Below are 15,762 nucleotides of genomic sequence, written 5' to 3'. Positions count from 1 at the left end.
TGACAGTCTGTGCTAGCATCCTTTGAAATATTCAGTAATCATTTGGAAGAACTATGATAAACAGAAGAGGTTAATGGCGGCAGTGCTGTGGTATAGGTGCTCACGCTTCACTGTGGGACACTGCTATACTCATTTGCCATAGATAGCACGGCCCCAAGTGTGACTATAGTAAAGTCACCGCTGCCTTGCAGGGAGGGCGTGGGCGGCACGAGGCCCTGTGCACACTTAGCTGTGGCGTAATGCTCCGTGACTGGTGGGAACAGAGCAGACACGTCAGCACCGGTGCCACTAAGTGAAACATGTAGAACTGGGAGCCCAAGAGCTCTGACCAGGAAGTGGATGAGAGCTATTCAACCTACCTTTCAGGCTACAGTCTCTGTCACTGACCCCATAGCTGTTCTTTCAGATAAAATACTAATGAAGCAGTGTAATAGTCAAAATTACAAATTATGTTTTGGTCTTACTTAAGAAACTTAAGAATCTCCAAAAGATTCCATCTGAATTTTGGGCAGTTATGAATACATTCATGCTGAAGTAGATCGATAATCAGAAGTAGGTATGTTGAGAGAGATTTTGCAGGAAAAATTCAGAGCAAACTGAAAAGGAACACTATTTTGGCCTTGGTGATTTCATCAACAATTACATAAGTTAAATTCCCTCATGAGGTCAAAAGATAAAAGTGCTGTCTAACAGCTATAGAGCCTTGTTATAAACAGCCCAAGAGCTCAAATGAGCCCCCTCCCTCCCTACCCCCACCCCTGCCTCTGCCCCTGCTAAAAAAAACCCCCAAATTCTTGGTCATCTTTTCTCATTAGGACTGTGCTGAGTAGGTAGAAAAGGTATTACTGAAACTTATAACATGGCAGCATGGCACTCTCCACAATCAGTATTAAATGCCAGAATTAATAACGATAAATGACCCAGTTAACTCTCTTGATAGGGTTAACAAAGAATTTGGCTTTCATCTAAAAATCATTTTAATAATTTATTGTACTAAACTAACTTCAATTTTTAAAGTTTTTATTTGAAAAAAATTTTTATGGAGAGATGAACAAGATACAAAGTTTTGGGTTTGTTACGCTACAACTACAATTAATTAAACATTTGCTACATCAACAGACATTTCAGTTTACAAAGGTTCTGTTTCTGGAAATGATCCTGATCTTGACATCTACTATCTGGCTCACATCAAGACCAGGGTCACGACTGCCTGCCACATTTCTGTGTAGCTTCATCGGCATGCACAGCCATACCCACCGTGTGACAGACACACTGGCTGTTTCCCATTCTAAGGCAGGGCTGAGTGGTACATATACACCATCTACCAAGCCTCAGGTGCTTAACACTGAGACCTTTAAGAAAAAAAACAAAAACTGCCAATCCCTGATCAACAAGTTGATTGTTCCTGGGTAGTTATTAACTAATAAGTGAAGTGTTCCTGAGAAGAATAATTATGTGAAGTCATTACCTAAAACAATAAAGCTCCACTTAAACTGCATTTATTCTTGTCAAAATACGTCTCAAAACATTCCAGCCCTAACGATCTAGCTCATTCTGTAGAACCTCAGCCAAGAATAATATCCACAGTAAATGGGGAAGGCCCTTCCTCACAACCGAAGGCTTCAGCTGTCCCTGTAACACACACACGGAAGCTGGAAGAGGAAGCAAAGCTGCACATAACCCAGCCACTCTCCCCTTTACCCTGGCTCTTCGCTCAGCCTCCAGGCGCTGCATGATCAGCATGGTGTCCACATCGTCATCCTCCTCCTCCTCGTCATCCTCATCTTTCTGCTTAGCCTCTTGGAGCCTCTTCTGGAACTGCCACTCCAGCATGAGCTTCCGCAGGCGGTCACTCTCCTCCGAGGTGCGGTCTGCCTTGCTCTGCAGCTCGTGGATCTCCCTGCTGAGCATATCCACGATGTGCATCTGCTGCTGCTTTTCTAGCTTCTCCCTGGCATCTCGCTTCCATGGGTCTGGGGACAGGCTGTCCCCAGAGGACAGCTCCTCTTTACTGATGGTGATATACTGCAAGTCTCTGCGCTCAATTGTGCGGGGCTGCTGCTGAGGTTGCAGCTCCCGAATAACCGTTTCCTGAGGCCGTGGGAGTGTAGACGGTTTTTCTGGCTTTGCTTGCTGTGCCACCACGGGAGAGAAGGGAGCAGGGTTCAGGGACTGGGTACGCATCTGTCCCAATTTCCTCTCCTGTTCCCTGCGCTTCCTCTCCCGCTCCTCCTCCAGGCGGGCCTTCTCTTTCTCATACCACTTCTGATGCTCTTCTCGTTTCTTCCTCTCTGCGGCTGCCACCTGAGCAGATGGTGGTCCCACCTGGCTGGCAGGAGGCGGTGGGAGAGGCAAGTCCATCGGAGTCCCATCAAAATCGCTGGTGTAGTGGATAGGAAGTGGAGGTGGCGGTGGAGGCAGGTCGGTTCGAATGGGCTGAGAGATAGCTACTGGTGTGGGTGGCACCACGGCTGGGGTTTTCCACCGGCCAGGTCCGCTTTTGGTCAGTGTGGAAGCAGGGGTAACCGACTTGGAGGAGTGGTTCAGGTGCTCTTGGCTGGAGGAACTGGATTCCACAGAGGAACTCTGATTGATCCACATATCGCTATCAGACTTGCGATCCATGGTGCTCTCGACTCGGTGCCTCTCAAGTTGGTAAGCTTTCTCTTCTCGAAGCTCTTCTTGGGAACGGGTAATACGCTGGGAACAGAAAAAGGGAAACTTCTATACTTTAGCCACTCACCACAAGAAATTACCAAAAGCTCAGACGTGCCATTTCCCTGGACTCGAGGGAACACTGCAGGAGGAGAGCCTGGGCTAAGACTGGGGCTGCTCTATAGCTGGTGGTCACGTGGAATCTGCCCAAAAGACAAAAAGATGCACTTCTTGTCTGCACCTACCATCGCTCAGGCCTCTCACGGACCATGCAGTCCCCGGTGCTCCAACAGCAGACCACAGTGCATCTGTACAGCCCTGCAGTGGGGCCAGCAACAGGGCTGACACATCTGTATGCGTGAGTCTAACTGCACCAAGAACATCTCTAAGCAACCCCTGTGACGAAGTCTAGTTGTTCTAATTACTACACCTTCACCATTTTATCCATTCAGAGAGCCATTTTTGAATGAGTTCTAGAGCTCAGGAATAGCTTTATGAGCTCTTTGATAGAGCCATTTATCCAAAGACAAGTTATTTTATCTGAGATGTTTCTGTTCCAATCTTGGAAATGTAAACCCTGCATCTGCTGCCGAACCCATAATTTTGCACCTGTTGGCTGGCGCCTCCCCAGCTGGCTATCAGAAGTGTGTGTCATCCTGGCAATGTAAGGGAAAGCATCTAGTACTCACAGAACTAGGTCAATGCAGGGCCACCTAGGAGGCGGCAGCATAGAGTGGGGGACCAGGCCAAAGGATCACGTCCTGCACACTGACTCCTATCAGCCCCTCTCTGCTCTTATCGATCATGGCTCATTTCAACTCTAAAGTCTTTTCCTGGACATGCTAATGGAAGACTGATTACCTTTGGAATCCCTACATCACCTACTTCCAAGGCAGGGTTTTTTTTTTTTTTTTTAATTGTGAAAATACCGTACAGAGGGGTTACAATTACAGGGGCAAGATAATGAGTACATTTTTTATCAAGCATTGTTGCCTCCTCCTTTGTTTCCCCTTCCTATCCCTTCCCATGCCCGATCCTCCTCCACCCCCCCACCGAAGTTGTAAAGTTCCCCCCCATTCTTCCCCCCCACCAAAGTTGTAAAGTTCCCCTCCTCATCTTCCCCCCCACCAAAGTTGTAAAGTTTGTTTTTCAACATAACGACTTGTACATCTCATTGTTGCAATGGGTTCACCTGTATCCCTATTTAAACGATTTGTTTTTTCCCTTCCCCTCCACAAATTACACCAACATCAAATACAGTGAAAGCAGGCCAAGGCAGGGTTTTTATCCTTAAGCGCTATCCTAGATTGTACCAATTTTGGAACTCCCAATCACAGCAGAGAATGCTCCCCTGCCTGACCAGCCTGACACTGCCCTTGTTACCAATCAGCGCCTCAGCAGCTTTCCAGGCTTCTCCACAGGCCCCAGAGCTGTCAGAGCCCAGAGGTCTGTCTCTCTCTTTACCCTCTGGCTTCAGCCTTTTCCCTGGTGCTCTTCCACAAAAGCAGCGGTGACAGAATCTGGAGACCATCACTGGGTAGTGCCTGCCTCTTCGGCAGCGTGAGTGCACTGTATGAGCATCGGCCTCATTTCCTAACCCTATCGCAGTCCCTCCGGTGGGACTGACACAGGGTAACAAGTGTCAGCAAAGTCTCGTTTATCCCTCGCGAGCACCCTGGAAACCGACTCAGGCTTTGTATTACTAACATGTCACTAACCAAACATTAGAACACAGAATCCCTCTTCTTATTGCATATTCTAATCTCTCCTTTTAACCCCAAACCATGAAAGAAAAAATAAGACAATCCTGTTGTTGTGAAGGAAATAAAAGCAACTGTTCCTAGAAATCACTGCTTTTATTCTGCTGAGTGGTCTGCCTTTGAAGGCTGAGAGAAATTTGATGAACCCCTCATTTCTAACCTGAATGGCAACACTGGAATGACTACTATCTGTGTGCATATGTGGCTTTTCCTCATAATTTGGCCACTGGTTCTGAGGAGGAGCCATCCGATCCTGGGACTTGGAGGCTGGGAAGGTAAAATACTCCCGGGTGTATGTCTGGGTGGGGATGGGGTAGGCCTCAGGTCTAGGCGGAGGTGTCTGCTCCTGCAAAATGTGAAGAACAAAGAAAGGTGAGCTCTTTATAATTGTGCCAAAGACTAATCTCTAGTGATTTGTTTTACAAATTCAAAACTAATATACATGCTAAGTTCTGTTTTAAAAATTAAACTACACTGTAAATGAAACACATTTTATTCAGTTGTGTTAACTTAATTTACCTAATTACTATATTAAAAATTGAGAGGTTAATGGTGTAGATTTAGGAATTGTAATCATGCTAATTTGGTGAGAAAGATCAGGTAGTCTAAGAAAGCCCCAGTACTACACAGCCAAGCCTTCCAGCTTCTCTCCCAGACCTCAGTGCAGAGATTTCCAGTGGAGACAGATGTGATCTTAGCTGCAGTTCCAGAGGCATATGTACTCTTCCCGCCAGGACTGGGAGGTTGATCTGTTGGGAACAGTCAAGAAAAAGAAGTTCCCTAGTAAGTAAGGAACTCAGTGCTTTGTAATGAACTTTCTTCAGAGACAGTAGTCATACTTCGTGAATTAGCACAATGCTAGTGAGCTGTCTAGCAGAGTGCACAAACAAGGCCTATCAGAAGCTGGTTCCCTCAGGTCCACAGGTCTTACACCAGCATAACCCAGACCCAGACCCTGTTGTAGGATGATGACCTGGCCAATATTTCTGGTAAAGGGACAGGTAATAAATACTTGACTGTACATATACAAAGAAAGTGAAAAAAATGATGCTTTTCTTACTTGCCACATTGGGGCTGGAACGGTGATCAGCTCTATTTTTCATCAATCTGTCATCACCAGGCAATTTCTTTGGTTCACTGTACTCTGCCCAAGGTAGCTGAGGACTCTCTGGGGAGCCATTTTGAGCTGAATTATTATAGAGCTCAAAGCCTTCACTCTTTGGTCGGGGTTTACCTGAGTTACGACGATCTGAAACTGAAAACAAAGCATGTTCACTCCCCTCTTCTCTTCATTGGTTCTAAGACTACTGTATTTTGGTTCAATAGATAAATTAACCAATTTTTAAATTTCATAAAACCTGTTCTCAACAGAGTAAGATGTTTTCAAATATCCTGAGAACACTGGAAACATTTCACTATACTGACATCTATGAGAAAAATACATTTTCAAAGCTTATCTTCTGATGGACTAAAAGCTTGCCTGCTTAAGTAATAACGTAGCCACTTTTAAAGGAAGCTATCAGCACGGTTCTGTTAGTTCTGTGCTTCTCTTTTGGCGCTGGTCCTTGGGCTTAAACTCTGGGCCTTCCTTCTCACTGACACTCCGCCCCTTGAGCCACAGCGCCACTTTTGTCCTTTAATAGTTAACTAGAGATGAGTCTCATGGACTTTTCTACCCGTGCTCACTTCAAATCATGATCTTCAGATTGTAGTCTACTGAACACCCAGAACTACAGGTGTAAGCCACCAGTACTACTTGTCTTTTTTTTTTTTTTTTTTTTGGGGGGGGGGGGTCTGGTTGTGGGGCCTGAACTCTGGGCCTGGGCGCTGTCCCTCAGCTCTTCAGCTCAAGGCTAGCGCTCTACCACTTGAGCCACAGCGCCACTTCTGGCTTTTTTCTTTTTGCTTATGTGGTGCTGGGGAATTGAACCCAGAGCCTCAGGCATGCAAGGCAAGTGCTCTACCGCTGAGCCACCTGCCCAGCCCTTGTCTTAATTCTGAGTTATCATCTGGTGTAGTGGCAGCATGTCTCTGCTCTAGCCTTCCACTGTAGTTTCTTGCTGATTCTGCTATTATGACCTATTTTTCCACTTGGTTTCTAGCTCATATTCAGGCTGTTATGATGCCTCTGCCGTTGCAGTTGAAGTGTTGCTATCAGTTACAGCAGTAGGTTCAAGAATATGAAGTTCTTGGCTTGAGCCACGACCATACTTTTTAGGCAATGCACAGGTTAAACAGTGTATCATTTAGATTGACCTGGAAGGTCAAAGATAACTTAAGGTTTCTCAACCAGTTCTTTTTAAAAGCCCAAGAGTTTCATTGATGTTGTTCTGAGATTTTTCTTCTCACATTATAACTATAAAATCTATTCCAGAAATAAACTGAATTTTTAATTGGAAATAAATTATATATAACATGATAATCATACTTATTTCAGCATATTCAGGACTGAATATGACTGAAATAGCCACTGATATGCAAATGCATGTATACGTGTACATATCCATTTATATAGCAATATCTTCCTTTGGTAAACAATGGCCTGCATTTCTAAAGACTACTCTGAGCTTGCCTATCAAAACTCAGTTTGTTGTCCGTACTGGCTGAGGGCCTATTCTACACCAGCTACACCTGCCTAGCTCTTAAGCTATGGAAACTCAAGAGGAGGCAACTAGCCCTATATTCAATACTGGCAAAATGCGCAGTTCCCAGAGGCTCCCCACAGTGCGGCTTGTGCCGACAGGGGGAAGAAGCTGATAAAGCAAGCGTGGCCCCGTGGCTCCGTGGCCAGATGGCACTTGCCTCGCCCTTGATCCAGTGCTAGTCCTTGACTGCGTGCTTAATACACTCATTATCAATTTCCTGACTTTGGAATTGAGCCAGTTCCACAGGGTTTTTTGTGACTAACAGAGAGAGATTATAACTACAAAATACATGTCACAGTAGGGAATCAGTAAAAGCCAGCGGCCCTTGTTCCTGGTCCATACTTCTCTGCATCATGGGAGACGGCTGGTTGAGGAGGGTGGCCAGGCCGTGATAAATGGCACCTTGCTTTGCTACTTCAAGTGTGACCACAGAGCTCGTTCTTGTCATGAGTTCTGCTGCCCTAGGAAGAAAATGTTCTAAGTGTAAGAAAAATGGAACACATTCATTAACTGTGGTCAAAATAACCAACACTGCTATTTGGGCAATAGTTCTAACTTCCAGACAGATTACCTTTGCCTAAATCCTTCCTCTGAATATGAAACACACAAGTATGAAAACATATCCCATGGTATCATAGTAAGAATAGTAAGATGATATTCAAAAATTCACAAAATCCCAAGCCAAGATATACTCACTTTCACACACACACACACACACACGCGCGCGCGCTCAAAATAAACTCTTTTGGTTAAAACACATTCAATGATAAATGAAATGGATTGTGTACTAAGAGATTTACGCTTAAAAAAGTAAAGAAAAAGCCAGGCGCTGTTGGCTCATATCTGTAATCCTAGCTCATGAGGAGGCTGCAATCAGAGGAGTACAGTTTGAAGCCAGCTCAGGCAGAAAAGTCCATGAGACTCCTCTCCAACAAAGCACCGAACAAGTGGTGTGGAGCTATGGCTCAAGTGGTAGTGCACTAGAGAAAAAAAGCTCAGGGACAGCACCGAGGTTCAAGCCCCAGGACCAGCAAAGATAAAAGAAAAATAGGAGCAGAGTTTGAATATGATTTTGTTGTCTCTCAATTTAAAAATTAAATGCAAAATGTCATCAAACATGTTAAACCGAAGCCTTGGACAAACCAGTCTGTACCTTTCCTGAGAGAGTCCAACAAGACTCCGTCCATCCACACTGAGCAGCTGATCACCTGCAGCTAGACGTCCATCCTGAGCCGTGCCACCCCCAAGGTGTGCAGATGAGTCAGGGGAAAAAAAGAGGGAGAAAAACGTAAGTCACATTCATTCTTCCAGCCAGTCCCACAGAGTGCTGCATTACTGCAAGCACCATGAAACGCTCATGTCATCTGTTCAATGCATGACACATGGAAGTGTGCTTCTCTGGAAATAATACTAACCACATCTGCAGCTCCTCCTTTCACGACAGACTTGACATAGATCCCAAGTTTGTCCTGACCAGCACCCTGTACAAAAATAAGTAAGAGCCAATAGACACATGAAGAAATACTCAACCTCCCTAGTCATAAAAGAAATGCAAATCAAAACAACATTGAGATACCACCTCACTCCAGTTAGAATGGCTAAAATCAAGAATTCTAATAACAACAGATGCTGGAGGGGATGTGGACAGAAGGGAACCTTACTGCATTGTTGTTGGGAGTGTAAACTTTTTCAACCACTTTGGAAAGCAGTATGGAGGTTCCTCAAAAGACTCCACATAGAGCTCCCCTATGACCCAGCAATCCCACTTTTGGGCATTTACCCAAATGTTCACAAACAAGACCACACTAAAGCTACCAGCACGACTATGTTTATTACAGCATTATTTACTATAGCTAAGATATGGAACCAACCCAGATGACCCTCAGTAGACGAATGGATCAGGAAAATGTGGAATTCTTTGCCTACATCAGAAAGAATGACATTGCCCATTTGTTAGGAAATGGAAAGGCATGGAAAAAATTATATTAAGTGAAGTAAGCCAGGCCCAAAGAAACATAGGTCCCATGGTTTCCCTTATTTGCAATAACTAGTCTATGTCTGAGTCAAGCAGAAAAGGTCAGATAAGGTGATGTTAGGGACATGAACCCTAAGATATGTATTCAAATTTTTTTTTCTTTCATGTGATTGTTTCTAATGCATTTATAAGGTTATTTCTTTGTTGCTTTGTATGTCCCTCTCCCACGGTATAACCCCTGCTTTCACTGTATTTGATGGCGGTATAATTTGTGAAGGGGAAGGGAAAAAACAAATCGTTTAAATAGGGATACAGGTGGACCCACTGCGACAATGAGATGTACAAGTCATTATGTTGAAAATGAACTTTACAACTTTGGTGGGGGGGGCGGGGGCGCGAGGGAGTGGGGAACAGGATGGGAAGGGATGGGAAGGGGAAACAAAGGAGGAGGCTACAATGCTTGATAAGAAATGTACTCATTGTCTTGCCCATGTAATTGTAACCCCTCTGTACAGTATTTTCACACACAAGAAAAAGTAAGAACACTGAGAGCACAATGAGAAATGCAATGTGCAAGAAAGCCAGCCCAGGTACACAGATATCTGTGACAAAGTCCTAGGTCTTATCTTCACATGAAAACAGAGATTGAAAAATGGTATTTGTAGAATTAACACTCTTCCTGGTTAAAAAAAAAAAACAAACAAACAGCAAACAATAAAATTAGTTTCTAAACTAATAGGATATTTCTACTTTATGGTAAATTTCAAAGAACAAATACCCTTTTAAAAACCCAGTTACCCCTAACATCAGTTAAACAATAGACTTGGAACAGAAATTAACTTTATCCTTATGCCCTTGCATGCACATAGTAAAATAGAAGAAATAAGAGAAGAACTTCTTCTTATTAACAATAGGGGGGCACAGGAGTAAGAGAACCACGCAGAAAGCAGTCCACTGTAATTCATACCCTAGCTAAATATTAAAGCAAAGCTCCATCCACATAGAATTGTTATAAAATAAAATTCTGTGAGATTTAGATGCTATAATTATGAAATCATCAATATTCTACTTTATAACCATAACAAAAAAATCAACTTTAGATCACTTATCAGAACTTTAAAGGAAGCAATCATATGCACAATGCCAACAGGTTGTGTATACATTTTTAAATCACAACAAAGGGAGATCCATATATGAGTAAGTTATGAAACACTGTATCATTCAAGAAAAATTGTAAGACGGTTTCAAAAAATGAGATGTATAATGGTAGCAACAAATGACTTATTAAAGTAAAATTTTATAGTATCGTGGAAAGACTTTATTTTCCCTTGCAACTTGTTCACATTTTCCCCCTTTAACCTATTAACAACTCTTAAGTTTACAACGTTCACTTTTAAGGCCTGACACCCTTTCCCCTGGGATGGGAAGCTAGGGTTGCAGAAAGAAGACACGTATGTGGTAGGCATCCAGAGAATGGAAGACTAGCACACAGCACATGACTAGTTCACGGCTATAAAACCACCTATTATATACCTCATTTTGGAAAAAAGTATAAAATTTTTACCAGCATACAATAATGGTTTTAGGATGTTATTTCATATATGCATTTAACATACTTTGATCACCTGGGAACCTTGTTAATAGTGCTTACAAGGCAAAACAGAATTGTTTTCTCTCTCAAATCTCCTGAACATGTAAGAGTAATGCACTGTCTGTTACCTGTCTTTGGAGACATTCTGACAAATGGGAAAGCTCCTCCACTGACTGATCTGCTCATCTCCCCAAGTCCAAACTGTCTCGGGAAACTCTCTCCAAAAGCAAAGCTGAGTAGCAGCAGCTTGCTGCCTATAAAATGCCATCACCTCCTGGACAACACACTCCAGCTGTGAAGCCCAAGTTCCAGTACAGACCCCGCCCCTCCATACTGCGGTTAATCTCACTGAGAGCTGCCAAATCCTCTCACCGTCAGAACACTTACTTACCTGACCCCATGTGCTCTCTCAGAGGAGGAAAGGAGGACATCTCTTTCTCACTGGAGTGCCTATAGAACTTTGTTTCCCTGGGCCAGGCAGTTACGACACCCTGTATTATGGCTACTTATACAATTATAGGATGTAACTTCTGGAATACTGGGTATTCTGTCCTCTCCATGGTAGCTTCCAATTAAGCTGCCTTACAGTAAACTACAACCTAATAAGTGACTTAGGAGCTAGGCACTGCAGGGTATCAATGTGTAACCCTAGCTACCTGGACGCTGAGACCAGAGAACTGTGGTTTGAAGCTGGCCCTGGCAGAAAAGCGCCTAAGATCCCTTCACAACTCACAGCTGCGCCTACAGGCACAGGCCTGTTGTCCTGTTTACAGTGTGCAGTCCAAAAGAGAAATAGGGTGTGGGTCAAGAGCTAGTGGCTCAAGTTTGTAACCCTATTCACAGAAGCAAACATCTAAGGTCCTTCTTCTGAAGGCAGCCCAGGCAGGAAAAGTCCATAGACTCTTATCTCCAATTAACTACCAAAAGGCCAGAAGTAGCACTGTGGTTCAAGTGATAAGAATGCTAGTCTTGAGCAAAAAAGCTCAAGGACAGTGCCCAAGCCCTGAGTTCATCCCAGGACCAGTACAGACGGGGGCCGGGGGAAGAGGCATATACTGGCCTAGACACACCAGTCTGAGCAGGAAGCTAGACACAATTTAAGCTCAAGTGGTAGGTAGTGCACTAGCCTTGAGCAAAAAAGCTCAGGAATGGCACTCAAGCCCTGAGTTCAAGCTCTAGGACCGCCCCCCCCCCAAAGTAAATAGTGTGTGCTCATATTATATATGACTAAGCAATATACTTTTGTGAAAATGTCTTCTTTACAAAGTTAGACACACTAGGCATTTGAGACCATGGCACCAAACATACCTTTTTCAGGAAGGGACACTGAACCCCTTTACTTCAGTAACGGACAATGAAAAACACACAGGATTTAAGAAATGGTATTTTTTTGTGTGTGTGTGATAGGAATTCATTGGATTCCTAGGTTATAATTCCTTCTTTTTAAATCTAAGGAAATTGAGTGCATAAGTAATCTGCTTGTTACAAACCGAAGTTCTGAGGAAATAAGTACTCATGATTATATTAGAGCCCTTGGGGTCTCTAATAATCCACTGGAGTCTAGGAAAGTTACCAATTCTTATTACAAGTCAAGAAAAGCATTCTTGAGTATGTGGTTTTTTTTTAACTCTTAGAAGAGAAAGATGAGAAGACAGATTATTAGCAAGTAAAGTAACTAGATCCAGTACCAACTTCTCTTTGGATACTTTGGATCTTCCAAATGCATTCACACCCTACCCTACTTACCCAGGGGTTGTTTTCTGCCGTGGACTGCCTCACCCACATTCTAAGAGCAGGCTGCCTTCCCTGCTGCCCTTCCTTCTTTACATGCACACGCCTGCTCCGTGAACACCTGGCTGCCTGGCTCCACCACAACAGGGCCCTTCTTCCTTCTACCTCTGCCAGGTGAGTCCTGCCTAAGCATACTTCATGCGCAGCTCACAGCCACAACTGACTGTAAAAAGTTGTCAGTACAATTGTTATATGGAAAAGTTACAACTCTACTAGTAATTATTTTAGAAAAGCAAAATTATACAAGAGTACCTGGAGACGAAAAGCCCTAAAGAATTTCTAACCATATCCATCAAGTAAATCTGGCTACTTTCACTCTTAAACACAACCTTTGTCCAACTGCAGGATATCCATTCTACCAGCTTGGCCACACTGTGTACAGGAAGCTCCCGTTCATCCTGAATCCCACTGATATTGGTCAGCTACTGGACAGGTGCCTAGCCCGCTTAGCCATAGCAATTCCTGAGTTATCCGGAGCTCTCAACACCAGCGCACTCCATCTGAACAGAAAGGGTAGTGAACTTTCTTTTTTTTTTTTTTAGTTTTTTAAAGAAATGATAATGGGTGCTAACCCAGAATTTAAAAAACTCTAGAGAAATAGAAAACCACTTTGTTACTTATAATTAACAATGTGCAATAAAACCCAGCCTTGTAAGATGAAACTAAAATTAGCCCTATTAGCAGATATGCACCTGCACGCGTGCGCGCACATACACATACACAGAGCTCATTATAATTTTATCCCTTCCCTAGGTAAGAAGGAAAATAGGACCCGGAAGCCCGTCAAGGCTACATATTCAGGCTGTATAGGTGAAAGGGTCCTGGTGAAATGGAATGATGATAAGGCTGCCCCACACAGCAGACACCTAGTCAACTGTGGCTACCGAGTACCTGAAATAGTGCAAGCACGAAATGAAATCTCCTAACAGCCAGATCTCAAAGACACAGTGTGGTAAAATATCTTATTAATAACGTTTATACTGACTATATACTAAAGTAACATTGAGGATATTGAATAACGCATAGTATAAAAATCAATTTCACTTGTTTTTTTTTTAAGGTAGCTAGCAGAAAACTTTAAAATTACCTGTGTGCCTCACATTGTTGTTCTACTGAGCAGCTACTCTAAAACAGAAACATCCTCAGTCTTAGAGAGTTTACTAGGAACCACACATGATAACTAATCAGAATTATGCAGACAACCACCGAACAAGAGCTTACTATGGTATATACACACTCACATCACACTGATTTTCACTATGAAAAAACACAGAACCATTGAAATTGAGAATAGGCCATAATAAATATATAAGGGTAAATAATTTTAATAACTATTTGCTTCAAAGTCCCTAAACATGCTATATTTAAAAACACACAATTAGGTTTTATTTTAATTATTTGTAAACTTAAAGGAATAGCAAAAATCAATTAGGACTGCCCAGTTCTCACTGAACAAGCCAGCTCTTTTCAAAAATAAAGGGAGTTTTTAGAAAGCAGTTATATAAATATTTCCAAGGGCATCAGGAATGACAAATTCTGCTAAATATAAATTTGGAATGTACTTAAACCAACTTAAATATCACAGACAATACTTTTTCACTTCAAAAACATCAGAAGCAGGCAGGTGCCTATAATCAAACCTAGCTACACAGGAAGCTGAGAGCTGAGGAACACAGTTCAAAGCTAGTACAGGCTGGAAAGTCCGCAAGACTCATCTCCAATTAACCACCAGAAAACTGGAAGTGGTGCTGTGGCTTGAGTGGCAGGGTGCTAGCCTTGAGCACAAAAGCTCAGGGACAGGGCCCAGGCCCTGAGTTCAAGCCCCAGGGTGGAAGCAAACCACACACACACATTTTCCTTCTAAATCACTTGAGGAGGATAACATGATGCGGTACCGCAGCAGCAGCAGCGCTCACTGCCCCCGTAGGAACACGGAGACTGACACCAACAGGCACTAACAGGCGACACTGAGCAGAGGCTGCAGCCTGTCGGCTCAATATCCCAATCTTAAAATGAACCTTGTGGAGAGGTTTCTTCCCTTTGAGAGAGTAAGGAGGGTAGGAAAATGTTTGGATTATGGAGGGAGGAGAGAACAAACATCTAAATTTTACCAGTATGAAGTTAGAAAGAGTGAGACAAGACAAAACAACAAAATGCCAGAAATGAGAAGGAACTTCCTAGCTATACAGTGCATCCACTCCCCCCCAACCCCAACTTAAAGACACGCACCGATTTTGTGGTCCGAGGCTTGATGAGAAGGTGATGGAGGGAGGAGGAACAGAGCTACCCCACAGCTTGCTCTCGACTCTCCTCACAACCCTTCCAGAAGCCTCTAAGGGTACAGGTCTGTCTCCCTCACGCGCGAGGAGACACAGTCTCCAGGAGCTCCAGACATCCCGGCATCAAACCCAAGCGTATGTGGGTGTACGTATGAGTAATGGCATAAAAACATCATTAAACACAATAAACACACACACACACAAGGAACAGGAGGAAAATGTGCCTGCCAAACAGCACAGGCTCGGTCCTATTGTTCTCAGGTAGAGGCCCAGCCTGGACTCCCCAGCTGCCAACAATGGAGCGATTGTGTGCTGACAAGACCAGGAGCACTGAAACCCCAAGGCACGTGCAATGCACGGCTGCACTCACCTGCCCTTCTCACAGGGTTTCTACCACTTTATTTCCAGCCAGACAAACCACCAAAGTCCAAACTAGGATTTAAAAAACATTCTAAAGTATTTAATAATTCAAATTTTATGTGAATTCTCCCTTGGAACCTCCAAGTAAGTTATCCTAACAGACAGTATTGTAAATGAAGGAACTGAGCTTGATTTCCATGAGCCAACCTCCACTCCAGCTCTGTTCCTTTACCTTTCTCATTGCATACAAAACAAATGCACCTCACCTTCCATCTTCCTCTCTTCACAGAATGTAGGAAACGAACTAGACAGGATGTTCTGGAATTGGGCCCACAGAATCTTGCAGGGGGTTCATAAACCCTGAAAGCTATGTGCAACCTTAGGGAACGTTAATTTCACAAGGTAGAAATGTGCAAAGCTTTCCTTAGATTCTCACAGTTGGGAGAGACCCACAGAGGGTCACTAAGTACTGCATGTGTGGGGCTTTTCGGAAGCCCTCGCCCTGCTGCCTGAAGAGGGGCTGGGTAGGGGCATCATGCTCTACGAGTGACAGGTAGTGAGTGGCAGGAGAAGCCTTTTACCAAGATCAGCTTGCAAGGAACATGGGAGGATAGAGACCTGAGGAAACTCACCACCAAATGCTCCCCTCCCAATCACTCACAAGACTAACAACTTACCGTATGATTATGTATTTTAATAGTGCAAT

General features: G+C 43.6%; 1 protein-coding gene across 15 annotated transcripts in view; it reads right to left on the bottom strand.

Annotated features, from left to right (window-relative positions):
• The window catches only part of Afdn (afadin, adherens junction formation factor), a 116,203-nt gene that overhangs the window by 16,469 nt on the left and 83,972 nt on the right, over window positions 1–15,762 (bottom strand). For all 15 annotated transcript variants that reach the window (XM_042672377.1, XM_042672380.1, XM_042672376.1 and 12 more), the window contains 7 exons: window positions 8,476–8,541; window positions 8,214–8,287; window positions 7,403–7,521; window positions 5,476–5,670; window positions 5,073–5,164; window positions 4,576–4,761; window positions 1,702–2,700 (listed from right to left, as the gene is read on the bottom strand). In XM_042672377.1, coding sequence (XP_042528311.1) covers window positions 1,702–2,700; window positions 4,576–4,761; window positions 5,073–5,164; window positions 5,476–5,670; window positions 7,403–7,521; window positions 8,214–8,287; window positions 8,476–8,541 — 1,731 coding nt within the window. The remainder of the gene's footprint in view (window positions 1–1,701; window positions 2,701–4,575; window positions 4,762–5,072; window positions 5,165–5,475; window positions 5,671–7,402; window positions 7,522–8,213; window positions 8,288–8,475; window positions 8,542–15,762) is intronic.

The sequence above is a fragment of the Dipodomys spectabilis genome, unplaced genomic scaffold, assembly GCF_019054845.1.
Source record: "Dipodomys spectabilis isolate Male_0828 unplaced genomic scaffold, ASM1905484v1 ptg000702l, whole genome shotgun sequence".
NCBI classification, from domain to species: Eukaryota; Metazoa; Chordata; class Mammalia; order Rodentia; family Heteromyidae; genus Dipodomys; species Dipodomys spectabilis.
The sequence above is the reverse complement of the archived record's forward strand: the minus strand, read 5'-3'. Positions and strand labels throughout refer to the sequence as shown.